This window comes from Callospermophilus lateralis, chromosome 3, assembly GCF_048772815.1.
Source record: "Callospermophilus lateralis isolate mCalLat2 chromosome 3, mCalLat2.hap1, whole genome shotgun sequence".
NCBI classification, from domain to species: Eukaryota; Metazoa; Chordata; class Mammalia; order Rodentia; family Sciuridae; genus Callospermophilus; species Callospermophilus lateralis.
Window position 1 is genome coordinate 82707007 of NC_135307.1, and position 21826 is coordinate 82728832.

Consider the following 21826-nt stretch of genomic DNA (forward strand, 5'->3'; position numbering starts at 1 on the left):
TGGATAGGTGACTCATTCTATTTTTATATCCAAATCATCATGCTCTAGATACAACAGGTAACTGAGGCTCCTTTATGAATTTATACAAAAAGGTAAAAAGCAGAGAGAAAAATGTGGGGAGTCTGAATTAAGACTGGGTTCTGTAAGATAATTGTTGTGAATAAGGTGAGAAACAAATTTCTGTATGTGTAAACATTTATTTAGCACTCACTTTATGGACAAATTACACACACACACACCAAAAAAAAAAAAAAAAAAAAAAAAAAGCCCATACACATATATAATTTTTACTCCACAGAAGTCAGAGAAAAATTTAGAAGACAACACTCAGATAGTCTTATATAATTCTCTATAACTCTCAGGATAAGAATTTCTGTTAAAAATACTTAATTATACATTAAAATCCTTCCCTCCCAGGTAGAACAACTTTTATAATCCTGATAAACTACTTGTCAAAATCAGCAAAGACAACCACAGCTATTTTCTACAACAAAATCTCTTCAAACATTGCTTATATTCTATTCTCTCTCCTCTTTACTCCTGAAATTTTAATTGCATGTGTATGATGATCATATTTCCCCTATATCTTTTATATATTTTTCCACTATTTTCCATCCTCTTTTCTCTTGAGCTTCAAGTATAGATATTTTATTTTACCTTATCTTCCAGTCAGTCACTATTTGTACATACAGCTGTATCTCATCTACTAGAAAACTCATATATTTATGTTCTTAATATCTGATAGTTAATTTAAAAAAAATTTTTATTAGCTACACATGACATTTCAATGATCTTGGCAATTCACACATATGAATCATTGGGGTATAATTTCTCATTTTTCTAATTGTACAGATTGCAGAATCACACTGGTCATAGAGTCACCTATATACATACACCAATCATAATGTCTATTCTATTCTGCTGCCCTTCCTATCCCCCCTACCCCTCCCCTCCCCTCCCATCATTTCTCTCTATCCAATCTAATGTGACACATTTTTTTCTTTTTCTCATCACAACATCTTACATGTATTCTGTATAACAATGAGGTTCTCCTTCCATCTTCCGTGCAACTCCCCTTCTCCCTCTTCCCTCCCACCTCTCTTCCCTATTTAGTGGTAGTCTTCTTCTCATGCTCTTCCTCCCTATCCCATTTTGAGTCACCCCCCTTATATCAGAGAAGACATTCGGCATTTGTTTTTTAGGAATTGGCTAACCTCACACAGCATAATCTGCTCTAATGCCATCCATTTCCCTGCAAATGCCATGATCTTGTTATTTTTTAGTGCTGAGTAATATTCCATTGTGTATAAATGCCATATTTTTTAATCCATTCATCTATTAAAGGGCATCTAGGTTGGTTCCACATTCTAGCTATTGTGAATTGTGCTGCTATAAACATTGATGTGGCTGTGTTCCTGTAGTATGCTCTTTTAAGGTCTTTTGGGTATAGTCTGAGATGGGGAATAGCTGGGTCAAATGGTGGTTTCATTCCCAGCTCTCCAAGGAATCTCCATACTGCTTTCCAAATTGGCTGCACCAATTTGCAGTCCCACTAGCAATGTATGAGTGTACCTTTTTCCCCCGCATCCTCGCCAGCACTTATTGCTGTTTGACTTCATGATGGCTGCCATTCTTATTAGAGTGAGATGGTATCTTAGAGTAGTTTTAATTTGCATTTCTCTGATTGCTAGAGATGGTGAGCATTTTTTCATGTATTTGTTGATTGATTGTATATCCTCTTCTGAGAAGTGTCTGTTCAAGTCCTTGGCTCATTTGTTGATTGGGTTATTTGTTTTTTTGTTGTTAAACTTTTTGAGTTCTTTGTATACTCTAGAGATTAGAGCTGTATCTGATGTTTGAGGGGTAAAAATTTGTTCCCAGGATGTAGGCTTCCTATTCACCTAACATATTATTTCTCTTGCTGAGAAAAAAACTTTTTAGTTTGAATTGGTCCCATTTGTTGATTCTTGGTTTTAAATCTTGTGCAATAAGTGTCATATTAAGGAATTTGGGGCCTGTCCCCACGTGATGAAGTTTAGGGCCAACTTTATCTTCTATTAGACACAGAGTCTCTGGTTTGATTCCTTGCTCCTTGATCCATTTTGAATTGACTTTTGTGCATGGTGAGAGAAAGGGATTCAATTTCATTTTGTTGCAAATGGATTTCCAGTTCTCCCAGCACCATTTGTTGAAGATGCTATCCTTTCTCCATTGCATGTTTTTAGCACCTTTGTCTAATGTAAGGTAGTTGTAATTTTGTGGATTTGTCTCTGTGTCCTCTATTCTGTACCATTGGTCTACCAACCTGTTTTGCTGCCAGTACCATGCTGTTTTTGTTACTATTGCTCGATAGTATAGTTTAAAATCTGGAATCGTGATACCAACAGTTTCACTCTTCCTGCTTAGAATTACCTTAGCTATTCTGGGTCTCTTATTTTTCCAGATAAATTTCATTATTGCTTTAATTAAAATCAGAGCTGAAATCAATGAAATCAAAACAAAAGAAACAATCGAACAAACTGACAAAACTAAAAGTTGGTTCTTTGAAAAAATAAATAATATTGATAGACCACTAGCCATGCTAACAAAGAGAAGAAGAGAGAGAACCCAAATTACTGGCTTATGGCATGAAAAAGGTGACATCACAACAGACACTTCAGAAATACAGAAGATAATTAGAAATTATTTTGAAACCCTATACTCTAATAAAATAGAGGATAGTGAAGGCATCGATAAATTCCTTAAGGCTTATGAGCTACCCAGATTGAGTCAGGATGATATAAACAACCTAAACAGACCAATATCAAGTAAGGAAATAGAAGAAGCTATCAAAAGACTACCAACCAAGAAAAGCCCAGGACCGGATGGATATACAGCAGAGTTTTACAAGAACTTTAAAGAAGAACTAATACCAATACTCTTCAACCTATTTCAGGAGATAGAAAAAGAGGGAGTACTTCCAAATTCATTCTATGAGGCCAACATCACCCTGATTCCAAAACCAGATAAAGACACTTCAAAGAAAGAAAAATTCAGACCAATATCCCTAATGAATATAGATGCAAAAATACTCAATAAAATTCTGGCAAATCAGATACAAAAACATATCAAAAAGATCGTGCACCATGACCAAGTAAGATTCATCCCCAGGATGCAAGGCTGGTTCAATATATGGAAATCAATAAATGTAATTCACCACATCAATAGACTTAAAGATAAGAACTACATGATCATCTCAATAGATGCTGAAAAAGCATTCGACAAAATACAGCATCGCTTTATGTTCAAAACACAAGAAAAATTAGGGATAACAGGAAATTACCTCAACATGGTAAAAGCTATATACTCTAAGCCTCAGGCCAGCATCATTCTAAATGGAGAAAAATTGAAGGCATTCCCCTTAAAATCTGGAACAAAACAGGGATGCCCTCTCTCACCATTTCTATTCAACATAGTTCTTGAAACACTAGCCAGAGCAATTAGACAGACGAAAAAAATTAAAGGCATAAATATAGGGAAAGAAGAACTCAAATTAGCACTATTTGCTGATGACATGATCCTATACCTAGCAGACCCAAAAAGTTCAACAAGAAACTTCTAGAACTAGTAAATGAATTCAACAAAGTGGCAGGATATAAAATCAATACCAATAAATCAAAGGCATTCCTGTATATCAGTGACAAATTATCTAAAATGGAAATGAGGACAACTACTCCATTCACAACATCCTCAAAAAATATAAAATAAAATACCTGGAAATCAACCTAACAAAAGAGGTGAAAGATCTATACAATGAAAACTACAGAACCCTGAAGAAAGAAATAGAAGAAGACCTTAGAAGATGGAATGATTTACCTTGCTCATGAATTGGTAGAATTAATATTATTAAGATGACCATATTACCAAAAGCACTTTACAGATTCAATGCAATTCCCATCAAAATCCCAATAACATTCCTTGCAGAAATAGAAAATGCAATCATGATGCTGTTACTTTTAAGATCAACAATTCCATCTGTTTATTTTATAGATTCTAACTCTCGTCTAAAATACTACATCTTCTCATCTATTTTACTGAGCATATTAGCTTTAACCATTTTGGAGTGTAAATCTGATAATTCAATTACATGGATATCCTCTGGGATGTTTCTATTTTCTATTTTTCTCTTGAGTTTCAGATACTTTATCAGGTCTCCTGATACACTAGGCAGTTTTGATTGCCTATTGAAAATTGTAAACAAAATATTTTAGAGGTAATTTGAAGTTCTGAATTATATTATCTTTCCTCAGAAAGAAATAGGTAATAAAAGTAGAACCCAATCACTTAAATCAGTCTAGAATTGACATGACTTTAAAGATAGATACGAGTATTTACAAAGGCTAGACTATTTTGGATTTATCTCTACTCCTAACATATAGCCCATTCAGTAGTTTCAACTAAAAAAACAAGGGAAGGATTAGCATTACTTCTGATGCTCTGAATGCTAACTTTTGTCTCCCTTTCCCTATGAAACTGAATGCCTATTCATCTTCTCAGCTGGAGTTTCCCCCTCAGCTTCTTAACATCTCTGTACTATTTCTGAGTCAAAAATTACTTTGAAGGGGAAATAGGTGATGTTTGAGCTTCTGCTTTCTTTGAAAATCTTGTCCTTCAAATTATTACAGTTATGGCAATTCTCTAATGCCTTCTAATGTTATTTTTCATATAACTTTTCTAGTTGTTTGTGGGAAAGCTAGTCTGATATAAGTAATTCCACCATAGCTGGAAATAAATATCTTCAATATTTATTAAAATTTAAAACATATATACCCTCAGACCTAGAATTTCCACTTCTACTATTTTATCCTACAGAAAAATACAACATGGAACCCAAACATATGTACAATAATGTGCACTCCAGCATTATTTGTAATAGCAAAAGACATTTAAACTCAATAAAGAATAATGTCCACTAATAAAAAATAGGTTTGATTATAGCATATCCATGTAATTGAACACAATGACTATAAACAAATGCCATGGATTTGTATGTGGTAAAATGCAAGATGAAAAAAATATGTATAGTATGCGCCAATTTGGGTAAAAATGAATAAACACATGCATATATATTTGCATATGCCAAAATGTTTCTGAAGAAACACATTAGAATAGAAAAGAGAGGTAACTCTGGGAAAAACACAAAACATGAGTGCTTGGAATCACTGGAAGATTCTTTATTATTTTTTTTGTCTTGAGTTTATTATTTATATAATACAAATGTTAATTTTACAATAAACACTATGAAGAAAATAAGATATACCATGAGAAATATTATAAACAATAAAGAAAAGAGCAAACTGCTACTCCAAGAAGGTATTTTTTTGTTGTTTTTTAAGCGAAACAGTCTCACAGTAGTGAATTATGAATTTAGACTTTAAAGATATCCTGAATTTAGCTAAGTAAAGGAGGGATAATGCTCAGAGAAGGGGAGGAGAATCATCAATAGTTCAAAATTGATGAAACACAGGATATACGTAGTAGATTGTCATCTTATAAGCCTGATTTTCCTCAAGGATACATGAGTCAAGGGAAGGTATTTAAACATTTTATTTTGAGGCAATGAGAAGCAACTCAAAAATTTATAAGGAAAGTGTGATAAGATCACCTTTGCACTTCCTGTACATTGTGGTTGTGGAACTGTGGATAATGAATCAACAAAGGAAAAGACAAATAGGAGAAAAACTTAAGCTAGAATCTAGCTGCAATAACCTACAGGGGACTCTACTGTGGTTAACAATTGAGTATAAAAGGGGGCAGATAATGAGATATTTAGAAGGCAGAATTAAAAGATTTAGGGCTTTATTTATCAACAAAGGAGCATATGAAATCATTTATTACTATTTACTTTTTCTTGACTTTGACAACTGTGTAGATAATGGAGCTCTTCACTGCCAGAAAATGGCACTGATAAGTTAGGATAAGTAGAACTCAGTTCTATGTTGTTGAAGTTCAGTATTTGGGACATTTAAGAGATGAAGGTGAATTTAAAACTGGTCAGAAAATCAGGTCCAGAAATAGATGAGGAACATAAATTTAATTGTTCTAAGATTCAAGTTGGCAGTTGAATTCATTGAGATATTTAAGATCATCACAGAAAGAAGGCTAGGGATGCAACCATATATATAAGAAATAGATTCTATATGAAAAGCCTCCACAAGAAAATAAGTACTCAGAAAGTGTTCAGAAGTGAGTAGTATCATAGAAGGAAATAGACCATAGTTTCAAGAGGGCACATATTCTTTCAGAGGAATCTAGAAGTATGGGGTCTTAAATGTGTCAGTGGTATTAAGAAACTAGAAGATGATATACTGTACTTAATCCCTGTGTCAGAATTACCTAGTGCTTGAGTAAAGGTCATCATCTTTTGTCCTTCTGAATGGAAATTTCTTGAGGTTAAATGAGTATATGATTTTTAATAATGTCACCAGTGAACTATATTTTTAGATCTGAAAACAACTAGAATAGATTGTAAATGCTTCAAGAATAAGGATCATGATTGATTAATTCATCATGTATACTTAGTGCTGTCTGCAGCATTTGTCACCTAACAGACCCTTAATAAATGTTAAATAATTTAAATATGGGATGAATAAATAGATGAAAAGATGAACAAGTACCTGAATGAAGAACTAAAGAACTAATGCCTACCAAAATCTTAGCAAGATTATTAGAGCTTATGTTCTAGCATGGCAATGGAGGGCAATAAAGATACATAAGATAATGTGGAAAGACTGCTCTAACTTGGCCAGCTAGGAAGAGGTTCTCTGAGGCGGCTATATTCGAGCTGTCAAATTATAAAAAGATACTAACCTTGTGATGGTCTGAGGAAAACATGCCAGGAAGGATAAAGTTCAAGGAGAAAAAAAGGTAGTAAATGTGCTGAAATAATAAAGAGGCATATGTGGCAATGGCTCAGTGAACAATATGGAAACTAGTAAAAGGTAAGCCTGAAAAGACTGATAGGATGCTGATGATACAGGGTCTCACAGGTTGTGATCTCATAGGAGTTTAGTTGTTACTCTAGCTTCAAAGAGAACCCATTTAAATTTTAAACAAAGCAGTCATATAATATGATTTACACTTTAAAAATGTCACTCTGGCATCTGTATGAATAATGAATTACAGAGGGCAATGGTGGAAATAAGTAGACCTGTTAGGGGCTGATGTAATATGCCAGACAAGAGATGCTTATGGTGTAGAGGTAGCAGTATAGAAAGTAAGGTATGCTTGAATTTAGAATATAATCTGGAGACAGAGCGGACAAGATCATGTTCATGTGTCACATATAGGAGGGGAGAAAGAAAGACTCCAAAAAATTTTGATTTAGCCTGCAGACAATGACATTCATTTAGTTTTGAGGCATGAGGCAAAATTTGGGAAATAAAATAGAATGCAGAGGAAAATTTGGAGGTGTCAGTTTAGGTCTGAAGTGACAGGCATCCATATTAAGATGAAGACAAAGGGAATGGTAAAGAACAATGATATAAAAGCCAAATCAAGTATGTAGGGATGTAATTTGTGGTCTCTGTAGGCACTGGAGATAGAAGAGAAATATGAGCTAGAAAGATTTAAGAATAATCAAAATAGACTTAATAATTAAAGCTGTGTGAGTAACTGTGATCAAGAAAAAGTTTATAGAGTGAAAATGGAATATCTACTATGAACAACTGGCAAAAGAGATGAAGAATGACCAAAAAAAAAAAAAAAAAAGAAGGAAAACTAGAGAAGTGTGGCATCATTTTGGTGAATAGAAACATTTCAAGGAGTGCTTGTAACTGGCAAATAAAAATTAATGTCTACTGAGTTTAATAAAACAGGATCATTATCATCTTAGAGCTGTATCCATTTAGAGGTGAAAGAATTCAGACTCCAGGTACATGAGACATCTGAGACCAGGAAGTACTGACAAAGAATATAGATAACACTCCTAGTGTTTTTTGTTGTTGTTTGAAGCAAAGATGATTTTCATAATTTCAAACTTTTTTTTATATTCATTAGAAGTATAATTTCATAAGACATGCAATAAGTATTTCTAAAATAAAAATCATTTTTATAGTCATATGCATAGCACTTCTTTTTTCTTCCTTTATGCTTCTATATTTTGAAAAGTAGCATATTCTTACCTCTAAGAGATAAGGCTCCATCTCATCCAGCGTTTTCCCAAGATGTTTATCTGGATCTAAACCTGCCAAGAAAGATTTAAAAGTTTTTCTAGATAACTGTAGATAAAAACTTAAAGACATATTCACCTTCCTTTTGCCCCTCTTACCTAGGAAAGCAGTGTGAATATATTTTAAGTTGATTTTGTCTTAAAGTAAAATGTACTTTGCTAGTATTTACTTTCCTATTCTTCTTTTTGTGCTGATTTTTTTGCTCTCAAAAATAAGTTTTAGTTTATTTCAATAGCACTGCATCAATAATTAGATGCATTATTTTGATTCCTTTCTCTTTTTTTGAGAAATTATAGTTAGAATGGGAAAAAGTATAATTTTAAAGATGTGAAATTTAAATTCTTGGTATTTTAATCATTGCAGTTTAGTTTACTCATGAACAACCATATGAATTTTCTGATTTATCCTTATTTAATTTAAACTTGAAACTTTGCACTTTATGCCTGTAACCGTAGCAAGTTATGAGGCTGATGCCAGAGAATTTTAAGTTCGAGACCAGCCTGGACAACTTGGGGAAATGCTGTCTCAAAATAAAAATAAAAAGAATTGGGGATGTAGCTCAGTGGTAGCGCACCCCTGGGCTCAATAGCCATGAATGAAAGCAGAAACAGAACAGTGGTAGAAAGTTCTATCTATATAATTAATTTGCTTAATAGTATCACATAAGCACAAATAATTGTATTATTAAATAAACTGACATTTTGTTTTTATGACCACTTTTGCAACAATGTGTTTTCCAAGAAAACGGAAAAACAACTCTAAAATCACTATTGTGCCAAGAGCATTTTCTTAGGCTACAATAAACAGATTCAACTAATATAACAGTAGAGTATGAGGGTGATGGAGCAATAATGAGAGCGGGGAAAAACTCATACCACAAATCAACTGCAGAATTAAAGAATTCATTTTAGATATTTATTTCTATATGTACATTTATGGATTTAACTCCATTTAAGTAAGTTATTTTTATTTATCATTGATTAAAACATTCAGATTCTTAATTATACAAACTGATTAATAGTTTTCTCTTTTCAGTTGGATGCCTTTCTTGAGTAACATGACCTTTTTTCCTTTCTCTATCTTTTAGTACTGGGGATTGAATCTGGGGTGCTATACCGTTGAACTAGTCCTTGTTTATTTTGAGATGGAGTGTCACTAAATTTTCCAGGCTGAACTTGAAAGTGTGCTCCTCATGCCTCAACCTCCTGAGTAGTTGGAATTTCAGGAATGCACCATCACACCCAGCAACATGACATTTCTTACAGCCAAAATTTCATAGTACCAAGGAGAAATGTAGGACTTATGGCTTCTTCTGCTATTGTGTATTATGTTAGATCATATTCAAAACAAAACAACTCAGACTGGTAGCAGTGGGTACATTATTTAAGTTAGCTTCCTTCATAGCAACCCTGTGGTAGGCTGGGTGAAAACATAAATGAACTCTTGACTATGTCCAATTACATTGCAATTCAATATATAAAATAAATAAATAAATGAAATACTTTGAAGTAACATAACATTTTATAAAAAATAACATTTTGCTACATAAGCCTTTTTACTAAAATTGAATCTAGGGTCTCATTCATGCTAGGCAAGAGTTCTGAGCTGCATCCCTAGCCCTCACTAACTTTTCCTTAAGAAATTAAATACCACCAATGCAACAGAATTTCATAACATATCTACCACTAATCAATATGCTCTACTCTTTTTCATATGGATAATCACTCTTCTGAAGTTAGTGTAATACTTTTCAACTTTGATTTTGTAATTTTACTACAAATCTAATGTCTATAAAACAGTATTTAGTATTGTTTGTGAATGTTAAAGTTTTGCACAAATGATACAATTTTAAGAATTTTTTCAATTCACATTGTTAATGAGTTATTTAATTCTAGCTTCTTGATTTGAACACTTGATTTACTTATATTTACATCTTTTTAAAAATAGGATTTAAATAACAATATTGGACATCCAAAAAATTTGAGAAATTACACTTGTCATTTAGTTTTCCATATTTCATGATTTTTATTGCTATTAAGGAATCACTCTTGTGTGAACACATATATTTTCACTACTTTTTGTTGTTTACTAATTTGATTGTATTGAGGGTAAAGACTGCAGTCGTTATGATAATAACTCTTTAAAATTTGGTTAAGTTCAATAGTTAAACCTTACAAAACAGAATGCACTAGGTCCAGAAAGATTCACTGGTAATTTAACTAAACATCTAAGAAACAAATTATACCTATTCTCTATTGTCTCTTTTATAGGACAGAAGCAAAAAATATTTTCAAAAACCCATTTTAATGAGGCCAGTATTACCCTACTAGCAAAGTGAAAGCAATTACAAATAAAGCAAACTAAACACTAATATCTCTCATGAACACATATAAAAATCTTCAACAAAATATTAGCAAATGGAACTTAAAAATATGTAGGTATATACTATGACCAAGTAGATTTATCCCTGGCATGGATGGCTAGTTAAACATCTGAAAATCAAGTAATGAAATCCATTACACCAGCAGAATAAAACAATAGTAAAAAAATCACATGATACTATCAATAGATGTGAAAAAACATTTTACAAAACCAACATCCATTTATGATAAAAAAAATTTTCAATAAACTAGAAATAATGGAGAACTTCCTCATGTTATCAGAACTCTAATGATAATATCATATTCAATGGTGAGATACTGAAGTTTTCTCACTAAGATTGGGAACAAGAAAAGGATATCCCATTTCCCTACTACTTTCAAAAAACTTATTAAGTTTTGCTAATGGAATGGAGAAGGAAATAAAATATATACAGAATAGAAAAGAAGAAAGAAAACTATATTTGTTTAAAGATAACATAATCATATATGTAGAAAATCTGAAAGAGTCAAGAAAAAATATTATAGGAATTAATAAATTATTATAGAATGGTTGTAGAATACAAGGTTAATACACAAAACTCAATTGCTTTCCTACATACCAGCAATAAACAAGTGGAATTTGTAATTAAAAATACAATGTCATTTACTCTAGTACTCCCAAAATAAATTAAGGTATATATTGACCATAATATAAATAAGATCTATGTGAGGAAAACTGCAAAACTCATGAGTGAAATCAAATAACTAAATAAATTAAAAGATATTCACACTCCTGGATAGAATCAATAATGTCATGTTTTCCCCACTGTATACATATATTTATAGCACTGACAAACTACCAGAATGTTGTGGGTATGAACAAACTAATTCTAAAGTACTTATGGAGGGACAAATGGCCCAAGGTAGTCAACACATTAATGAACAAAGTCAGAAGTCTGATAATACTTTAAGACTTACCATGAAGTTATAGTAATTAAGACAATGTGGCATATTGGCAAAATAGAACAGAGAAATAAATCAAAAAAGTAAAACAAGGAACCCAGACACAGATCCACATAAGTATAGTCTTATGATTTTTGGCCAAGGAGCAAAAACAATATAATGGAGAAAATATAATCTTGAATAGTTCTGGAATAGGTGAAAGATTCACATACAAAAAATGTATGCAGACAGAAAAACCTTATACCTTTCACAAAAATTGATCCAAAGAACTGAACCCAATCATTTAACATTCAATATTATCTGTCTGGACCTATTTTTATTATCTTGGTATCTGTATTAGTCCATTTTGCATTAGTATAATGAATTGCCTGAGGCTTTGTAATTTTATCAAGAAAAGAGATTTTATTTTGGTTCACCATTCTAGAAGTTCAAGGACAAAGGACTGCATCTGGTGATGGCCTTCTGACTAAGAGTCCCAGGGTGGCATATGGCATCACATAGCAAGAGATAAGGAAAAGGCAAGTGCAGTATCTTCTGGACACTTTTTCTTATGTTATACAGCTATCAGTATTCAATTATCGGTATTCTTAATACCTCCAAAAGGCCATGCCTCTAAACACCATGGTCAGAATCTAAGTTTCTATTCAATAATTTTATTGGGCCTTCTAACTATAGGATCATGTTGTTGGCAAATAGAGATACTCTGAGCTTTTCTTTTCCTATTTGTATCACTTTAATTTTTTTCTTTTCCAGACGGCATTGGCTAGAGTTTCAAGAACTATGCTGAAGAGAAGTGGTGAAAGAGGGCCTCCCTGTCTTGCTCTAGTTTTTAGAAGAAATGCTTTCAGTTTTTGTCCATATAAAATCATGCTGGACTTGGGTATAGTACATATACTTTTGCAATATTGAGGTATGTTCCTACTATCCCTACTTTTTCCAGCGTTTTAAACATAAATGACTGCTGTATTTTGTCAAATGCCTTTTCTGCATCTGCTGAGATAATCATGTGATTCTTTTGTTTAAGTCTACTTATCAGGTGAATTACATTTATTGATTTTGGTATGTTCCACCAACCTTGCATCCCTGGGATGAAACCCACTTGATCATGGCGCACTATCTTCTAAATGTATTTTTGTATGCAATTTGCTCGTATTTTATTAAGAATTTCTGCATCTTTACCAAAAGAACTTAAAATCGGTATACTATAATGATAAAATCGGTGTACTTATAGTGATGAGGACACATCAATGCTCATAGGAGCTCAATCGACAATTCCTAAGCTATGGAACCAACCTAGGTTCCCTTCAAAAGATGAATGGATAAAGAAAATGTATTATATGTACACAATAGAATATCACTCAGACATAAAGAAAAATGAAATTATGGCATTTGCCAGTGAATGGATGGAACTGGAAGATACCAAGTTAAGTGCAATAAGCCAATTCCAAAAAACCAAAGGCTAAATGTTCTCTGCTATGCAGATGCTGACTCACAATAGGCTGTGGGGAGAGAGAAGTGGAGGTTCACAGTACTGGATTGGGCGAAGGGGGTAGAAGGATGGGAGATGGGAATGTTCCTATGTTCATATATGAATACATGACCAGAGTAACTTCACATCATGTACTACCATAAGAATGCAAAGTTATACTCCATTTATGTATGGTATGTCTAAATATATTCTAATGTCATGTATAACTAAAAATAACCAATTAAAAAAAACAAATAAGAACCAGGAGAGAGAGAAAAAAAGGAATTTCTGTATCTAGTTCATCCAGAATACTGGTGTGAAGTTTCCTTTCCTTGATGTGTTTTTATCTGGTTTTGGTATAAGGGTGATACTAGCTTCATAGAAAGAGTTTGGAAGGGTTCCCTCCTTTTCTATTTCATGGTATAATTTGAGGATTGGTTTAGTACTTCTTTTAAGGTCTGGTAGAGATCAGCTGAGAATACATTTGATGTTGGGCTTTTCTTTGTTGCCAGGCTTTTAATAATGCCTTCAATATCATGACTTCAAACTGCTCTGTTTAAATTTTGTATGTCCTCCTGGTTCAACTGGGTAGGTCATATGTTTCTAGAAATTTGCCAATGTCTTCAAAGTTTCTCAATTCATAAATTTTCTAAATAGTTTCCTTTTCATCATAAAGTTTAATATTTCAGTTTTTCTATACCTTTCTTTTGTTTTCCTGTGATGTATTTGTCAATTTTATTTTTTCAAAGAACCAACCTTTTGTTTGATGTTTTGATTTTTTTTGTTTAAATTACATTGATTTAGCTCTGATTTTAATTATTTACTGTCTTTTATTGATTTGCTGCTGATTTGTTTTTTTTAAGACCTTGAAATGTTAGATTATTTATTTGGTGTCTTACTATTCTTTCAATGAATGAGTTCAGTGTTATGAACTTTGCTCTTAGAACCACCTTCATAGAGTCCTAGAGATTTTGATATGTTGTATCACCAGTTTCATTTATCTCTAAGTATTTTTTTTAATTTCATCCCTGACTACTTCTGCTATCCATTTATCATTCAATAGTGTATTATTTAGTCTCCATGTTATAATAACATCTGTTTTTATCTTATAATTGATTTCTAATTTCATTACATTATGATCTGATAGAATGCCAGGTATTATCTCCATTTTATTGTATTTGCTAAGCTTTGCTTTGTGGCTTCATAACTGGTCCATTTTAGAAAATAATCCATGTGCTGCTAACAAGACATTGTATTTAGTATTGATGGACAGAATATTCTATATCTAGTTTAAATTATTGATAATATTATTTAGTTCTATAGTTTCTTTGTTTAGTTTTTGTTTCACAGATCTATCTAGTGATGTGAGAGGTATGTTAAAGTCACCCAGTATTATTATGTTGTTGTCTATTGGATTCTTAATATTGAGAAGGGTTTGTTTAATGTATGTTTGGGGTATAAGTATTTATGATTGTTAGTTCTTCTTATTGTATAATTCCCTTAAGATGCATGAAATGACCTTTTTTTTTCCTTTTGATTAACTGTGGCTTGAAGTCCACTTTATCTGATATAAAACAGAAATCCCTGCTTGTTCAGGAGATCTATGTGAATGATATGATTTTTACCCACCTTTTCCATCTTTATCTGTGGATTTCTTTTCCCATGAGCTGTGTCTCTTGGAGAGAGCATATTGTTGGGTCTAGTTTTTTAATCCAGTTTGCCAGTCTATGCCTTTTGATTGATGAATTTAGGCCGATTACATTCAATGTTATTACTAAGAAATGCTTATTTCTTGTCATTTTGATTCATTTCTACTTTTTTGGGGGGTATTAGTTTCTCCTTTGATTGACTCTTTTTGTAGTGTAGTTCTTACTTCTGCTCGTTTTCATTTCTTCTTCGTGAGATAGTTTATTGAGTATTTTGTAGTTCAGGTTTTCTAGTTGTGAATTCTTTTAAATTTTTTTGTTCATGGAAGGTTTTAATTCCATCTTTAATCCTGAAGTTCAATTTTCCTGGGTATAGTATTTTTGGATGGCATTCATTTTCTTTCAGAGCTTGGTATATATTATTCCACCACCTAGTTTTGAAGGTCTGAATTGAGAAATCAGCTGAAATCTGGACTGGTTTACTTCTACATGTGACCTGTCATTTTTTCCAAGCAGCTTTTAAAATTCTATCCTTATTCTTTCTTAGGCATTTTCATAATAATGTGCCTTGGTGTGGGTTTGTTGTGATTTCTATATTTGGAGTCCTATATAACATCTATGTTTGATTTTTCATTTTAAGATTTAGAAAATGTTCTAATATTTATTTCATTGAAAAAATGTGAATTCCTTTAGTATATATTTCAGAGCATTCATCTATCCCAATGATTCTTAAATTTGGCCTTTTCATGTTATCCTACATTCCTTGAAAATTCTGTACAAGATCTCTTAATGTCTTTGATCCATGGTCAACTTTGTTTTGAAGATATTTTGTCTTTTGCATAAAACTCTGTCTTCCCTGTGGGCTTCTCGTTGGTGATGCTTTCCATTGAATTTTGTATTTAGTTTATTGATTTCCTTCATTTTGAGGAGTTCTGTTGATTCTTTTTCAGAATATCTCTTTATTGATCTTTCACTTCCTGTATCTTTTCTGATATTCATTTTTTACCTCACAGATTAACCTAACAATGAACTTTCTAAATTCCTTCTCTGAAATTTTCTCCACTGAGGTGTTAATAGATTCCTTTATTTCAGTCTTTTTGGTTTGTTTGGGATGGTTTCTTTTCTTTTTCTATTTATTCATTTACTTTTTATTTAGTTGGTGCCTTATTGATATACATAAAGGTGATATTTACTGTGGTATATTCATATATGTATTTACTATATTTGGTCAACCTCATTCTGTAGTTATTCCTTTTTCCCATCTCTCCTCCGTCCTCCTGAGTCTGCTTCTTCTACACTCAATTCCTTTCAATTTTTATCTCCTTACTTCTCTCTAGCTTCTTCATATGAAAAAAAAATCATTTGACCTTTGACTTTCTGAGTCTGATGTATTTCATTTACCATGATGTAAATGGAACATCTGTTTACCCAAAAATGCCATAATTTCACACTCCTTTCTGGCTTAGTAAAACTTCACTGTGTATATACACCATATTATTTTTTAAAAATCTATCCATCTGTTGACAGGCTGGTTCTATAACTTGTCTATGACCATTGTGAACTGGACTATAAACATTAGTATGCATGTATAGGTACAGTATGCTGAAATTTAGAATATAAAAAAAGGATTAATGCAGCAAAGAGTTTGTTCTTGGAAAAGATAAACAGATTGATAAATCCCTAGCCAAACTAATCAAGAGAGAAAATACCTGAATCAACAAAATTATAAATGAAAAAGTATGTAAAATCACAGACATTTCTGAAATCCAGAAGATCATCAGGAACTATTTTGAAAATCTAGATGATACTGAAAAATTTCTAGACATATATGATCTATTCAAATTGAAGCAAGAGGATACAGAATATCTTCTGAAGTTTTAATTGTTTTCTTAATTTGTGTTCTCTCTTTATGTTGGTTTCTGGATAAATTACTTTTTTCCTTTTTATCAACTTCACTCACTTTCTCTTTATCTTGCCACATCTAGAGTTTACTGTGCTCATGTTTTTTATTGTTTCATTCTCAAAATTTCTAATTGGGTATTTTTCATATCACCCTGTTATTGTTTCATTCTGGATGATTTATATTTCTCCCTTTATGTTTGTTCCAGATTGAACCCAGGGGCACGTAACCACTGAGTCATATCCCTAGGCCTTTTTTAAAAATTTTGAGACAGAGTCTCAACTAAGTTGCTTAAGGCCTCACCAAGTTGGTGAGGCTGGTTTTCAACTTGCAATTCTGCTGCCTCAGTCTCTGGAGCCACTAGGATTATAAGTGTTAGCCACCCTGCTTTGCTTATATTTCTAATTGATTACTATTTAAAAACATGTATTTTACATTTTTATTTCTTTGGGTTCTCCCATGTGAGACACTTTCAATATCTGTTTCCTCACAAAACATGTTCTATCAACTGTGTTTGTTATCTTTCTGATACCTAAATTACAGCCCACAACTTCGGTCCTGCTTTCTATTTTGTATGTCTCTTTCATTTCTAGTTCACAGAGATGTTTCCAGGTTTTCCAGTAGAAATGTGCCTTTCCCATTTTTCCTTTTTATACTTAACTATTACTTCCATGGGTTTGGGGTGTGAATGCAAGAAAGTCAAAGCACAAAATATGAAAGACCAGCATGTACGGAAGTCACTTTTTAGCTTTCCTTCAAATTCCTTGATTCCCACATCTGTATCAGTCCAACAACACATAAATATCTCATTCAGCATTCAGGTATTAGAATATATATCATTAAAATACTTTAAAACACTCATGATTTAATCTGAGAATTTATGTTTTACATTCTATATAAGAGTAGAAGAATAATTTTTTACTGTTTTAATGGCATAAAAAGGAATTTAAGAGCACACAATTTTTTTATACAGGTAAGCACTGGAAGGTCAAACTGATGATATTCTTATGTTTCTTACATTCTTTTAGGTTATTGCAGAGTTATCAAGCCCTAATTTGGAACTGTTAAAGTATAAAAGCGTCTGCTATATCTCACCTCAAAAATGACTATATTTCATAATAAATATAATTTGGCTTGCTTTCAGAAAACTTAGTAAAATATCTAGACATAAAGCACATGGGCACAATTTTCCTACACAAATTTGTGATTATCACATAGGTATACCTTCTTAAAACTAATCTGAGTATTTAAAGATTTTTCTGTATTCACAGAAATATTTTAAATTTAATTATTACTGGGCTAAGTACTGAAAATTCTGTGAGGCTAAAATTACTGAAATAAATAAAAATTTAAAGCATTATGAAAGATATTTAAATATTTTCCTGAAACACATTGTAGTTCATTTCACTATAATAGTATATTATAGTAAAACTGAAAAATTCCTCACATAAAAGTGTGATATTTCTTTTGCTTACAGTTAATAATGACACAAGTCCATGTATGGCTTTTTATAGGTTTGATAATGAGGTCTGTGTGTTGCTATGATCCATAGATCTGTGTTGCTATGATCTATAGATCTGATGCTTCAGACATTTCATAGAGGGCAGATCAGCAGAAACAATCTTCCACAAAAACAAGATTATTGCTCTAGAAATATAAAGCCAAGGGACTAGCAGGAACAGATAAACAATTCTGAAAAACTGTAATTTATCAAGGTTTACCTCAGCTTATCTAGATAGGCTTTGTTTGGAATGAGCAATGACTTAGGAATTCTTATCTCATGATAACATACTATTTAAACAGATTATAATTCTTTTCCAAAAAAATGCCCAAGTTTTATAATTAAACTGTGCTTGTCTAGATTCAATATAGTGGCCTAGGTACTCTTCTCAATGAATCTTTCAATTTTAAATCAATGCTGTATATAATATATACTTGTAACAAGCTAATATGTCCCACTGCATTTGATTAAAATCACTACTGAGATCTTTTTCTTCTGATGCCTTGCTGATAATTCCATCTGAGTGCAGATTGCGTTTGCTATGATCTCTGTTTATTTGAAAGTGACATGTCTTTGGGGACCCCATGATCACTGCACATTTGACATGCATTTCAGACTGTTTTTAGAAAATACTTTCTTGGATGAGATCCAGAGACTTCTAGAAATTGGAGCTACTATCCTCGAGAAAGCAATGGCCTAAAACCAGCTTGATCTCAGATCTCTTCTAAATAAACCAAAACTATAATATTAGTGAGGGATATCACAGGATATTATTCAAACTTCCCCAGAGTACAATCAAATGCAGAGTTTTTCCTCAAATTCTTAATGCTTAGAACACCCCATAAATATTAATAACATAAATTTAAATACTTAATTATTTTTATAAATATAATAAAAGACTAAATACTTAATTTTATAACAGTTGTATATTTTTTTCTATAAGCTTCTTGTTTAGAAACATTTTACCACTGTATGTATATATGGTCTTTATACTATTTTGCTTCTCAAAATGAAATACAATAATTATTAAACAATTTACAAACAAGAAAAAAAATGTATCTTTAATGAGAAAAATGGTTACCTTATCTATAGTTACGCAGCTTCAAGATTTTAGTTTCTTATTTCACATATTTTGGTTTTGGAATTTTCTAACTGAATGGTATGCACACAGCATGCTAACATTCAAGATCATTTGTAATTGAAAACTGAGGGTCAGTGTCAGATTAGTATCAATAATATATATTCATCATTAGACTCATTTTGAATATTTTTAAGTGGTTCAAAGAGAAACATTTTAAATAATCAAGTCAATGTTCGAGTTAAAATTTGGCACAAAACTTAGAAAAAATAAATCCTTTTTCAATTTAATTTGTTTAGTTTACCAATATTCCTAAGTACAACTAAGAAATGGTGCTAACATACCAACACATTTATTCTCAAATAAGTCTATTATATAGAATAAATTTAAATGTATTAATATATAAGAATACCTTAGTAGTTTTAAAATTTATCTTACACATTTCCTTCTATTTCAATTTTAAGGAAGTACTATTTAACTAGTAAATGCAACCAGTCCAAAAGGTACAATCTTCTCTTTAAATAAACTCTGCCATTAAGACCCATATAATTTCAGAGTAATTTGAAAAATCTTTCTACTAATCTTTGTAATGTCATCATTCCTATTTCATTTTATACAAACCTGTATTACATTAAAACCCTTTGAGGGACTATGAAAAGTCTATGTAAAAGCCCCATGGGCTTTTTCAATGTAATTAAAAGTTTCAATTTATTCTAATCCTAAAGGGGATGTTTCTCTTTTAGGTTGATACTTATTGTCTAGTGTGAATGTACACAAATTGAAATTCACCAAAACCTTAATAAGTCAGTTTAATTCACTTCCTCAACTGGTCAACTATGGAATATTAATCTCAATTCATCTATCTTTTCTATAGAAATCTTTATAATTACTAAGATGGTTACACTTACTAATGCTGATATAAATATAAATATCAGAAAACATCAGTATGAATAAAGAAGATGACAGTCTATAGGATCCAGGTTGCTGTTATATTTAGAGAACATTTTAATTCAAATATATGAATAAGTTCTTTAAGTTACTAACAAGCTTTTTCCAAAGTACAGAAAAAGATTAACTATAAGTCTTGACATATAACCATTTAATCATGTCTTACAGACATTCTTTGATAGAAGCTGGGTGGATGAATAAACCCACAACAAGACCTAGGCACTGGATAACTCCATGCAGAATTAAGAAATTAATTAGGAGGAAGAACCATAATTTGCAGAGCTGACATCTATTTTACTTTACTTGCATGTATCAATGGCAAGCAATTACAATTCAATTAAAATATTCAATTTTATTACTTTACTGACTGACCTTGAAGTTAATGCCTGTTTTATTTAATTGCATCATCTATGAATAAATGTTAACCCTACAATGTTATGCCCCATTATTTTCAATGCATTTCAACTTTCTAACTGAATTATATCAGTCAATTTATTATCTACCGTCATGGAAGCAAGTGAAGGTTTATTTCTTCATGACAGTCCAATATATGAAGAGAGAAACATTACAAAATGCTTGATAATGCTATTTTTAACAGTGAAGTAAATGAATTGTGTTCTCATCTTAAGTGTTGTAGCTTAGACTTTTACTGTAAAATCAGTATGTGATATTAGTAAAGGTATAATCAATTTGAAAAGCAATTTCTAGTTGGCCTATAATTCTTGATTTTAATTCATAATAGTCAGGGACTAAATATCCTATGTATCTTTAAAACTAAAACACAAACACACACTCCTGATAATCTCTTCTTTTTTCTACCAGGCTCAAAAACTAGTTTCATTTTTTAAAAAAATACTTTGCTTTCAAATAAATATTATTTTTCCAGACTCTATATAAAACATACCATTATTCTATAATTGACCATTTTAGAAGAAAAATGATAGAATTTGTGTTAAAAAAGACAGAAAAGAAGATCTATTATGTGATCTCTAAAACAAAAATGAGCTCATATGTTTGAATGATTATGTATGAAGAGACCCTATTTCAATTTCTACATTTTCAGTTCTATAATCAGACCACCAAGTGCATATCATATGTACCTAAGGAGTTATATCAGGACTTAATCTCAACATGTGACTTTTTTTCTGAAATCTATGAAGTAGCATTTTACTTCAGTATAAGTAAAGCAGATTCATACTCGATAGATTCACTTTTAAGATCTATGGCATACATAAAATGAATGACCAATAAATCATATTAAATACACTTATGCAGTTAATGATAATCAATACTTGCTAGCAATTTATTCTGTCTACATTTAAAAATACTATAGTTTTTAACATGTAAAGAATAAAAAGTGAAAGATATATAGAACAAAGAGGTTTTGTTCCCTCAGGAAAGGATCTGAAATATTTCTTCCTAATATTTTCTAATAGTTTTCAACATGAAAACTACTAGAAAACTGAAAGTAACTCAATCTGAGTAGACAGCATTTGAAGCATGAAAAATTAAAACTAAAAATGTAGACAAAAGCCAGATCCTATAGCAACTTGTGTTTCATTTTAAGGAGTTTATATTTGAAAGGAAGGTCAGAGAGAAGACTGAGAAATTTTAAGCAGAAGAATGGCATGATCTAGTTTGACTTTTAAAGAGGTCATGCTAGTTATGGTCTAGTTCTAGGAAGGAAACCAAGATTGACGATAATAAGAAGGTAAATAAGAGGGGTGCTGCTATAGTGTAGATGAGAGAGGA

General features: G+C 31.7%; 1 protein-coding gene across 4 annotated transcripts in view; it reads right to left on the reverse strand.

Annotated features, from left to right (window-relative positions):
- Positions 1-21826, reverse strand: part of Dph6 (diphthamine biosynthesis 6) — a 168596-nt gene that overhangs the window by 18883 nt on the left and 127887 nt on the right. For 3 of the 4 annotated variants that reach the window (XM_076850525.2, XM_076850527.2, XM_076850524.2), the window contains exon 6: positions 8163-8224. In XM_076850525.2, the coding sequence (XP_076706640.2) occupies positions 8163-8224 (62 nt within the window). Of the gene's footprint in view, positions 1-8162; positions 8225-21826 lie in introns of those variants that run through there. The other variant, XM_076850526.2, reaches the window with a different exon arrangement.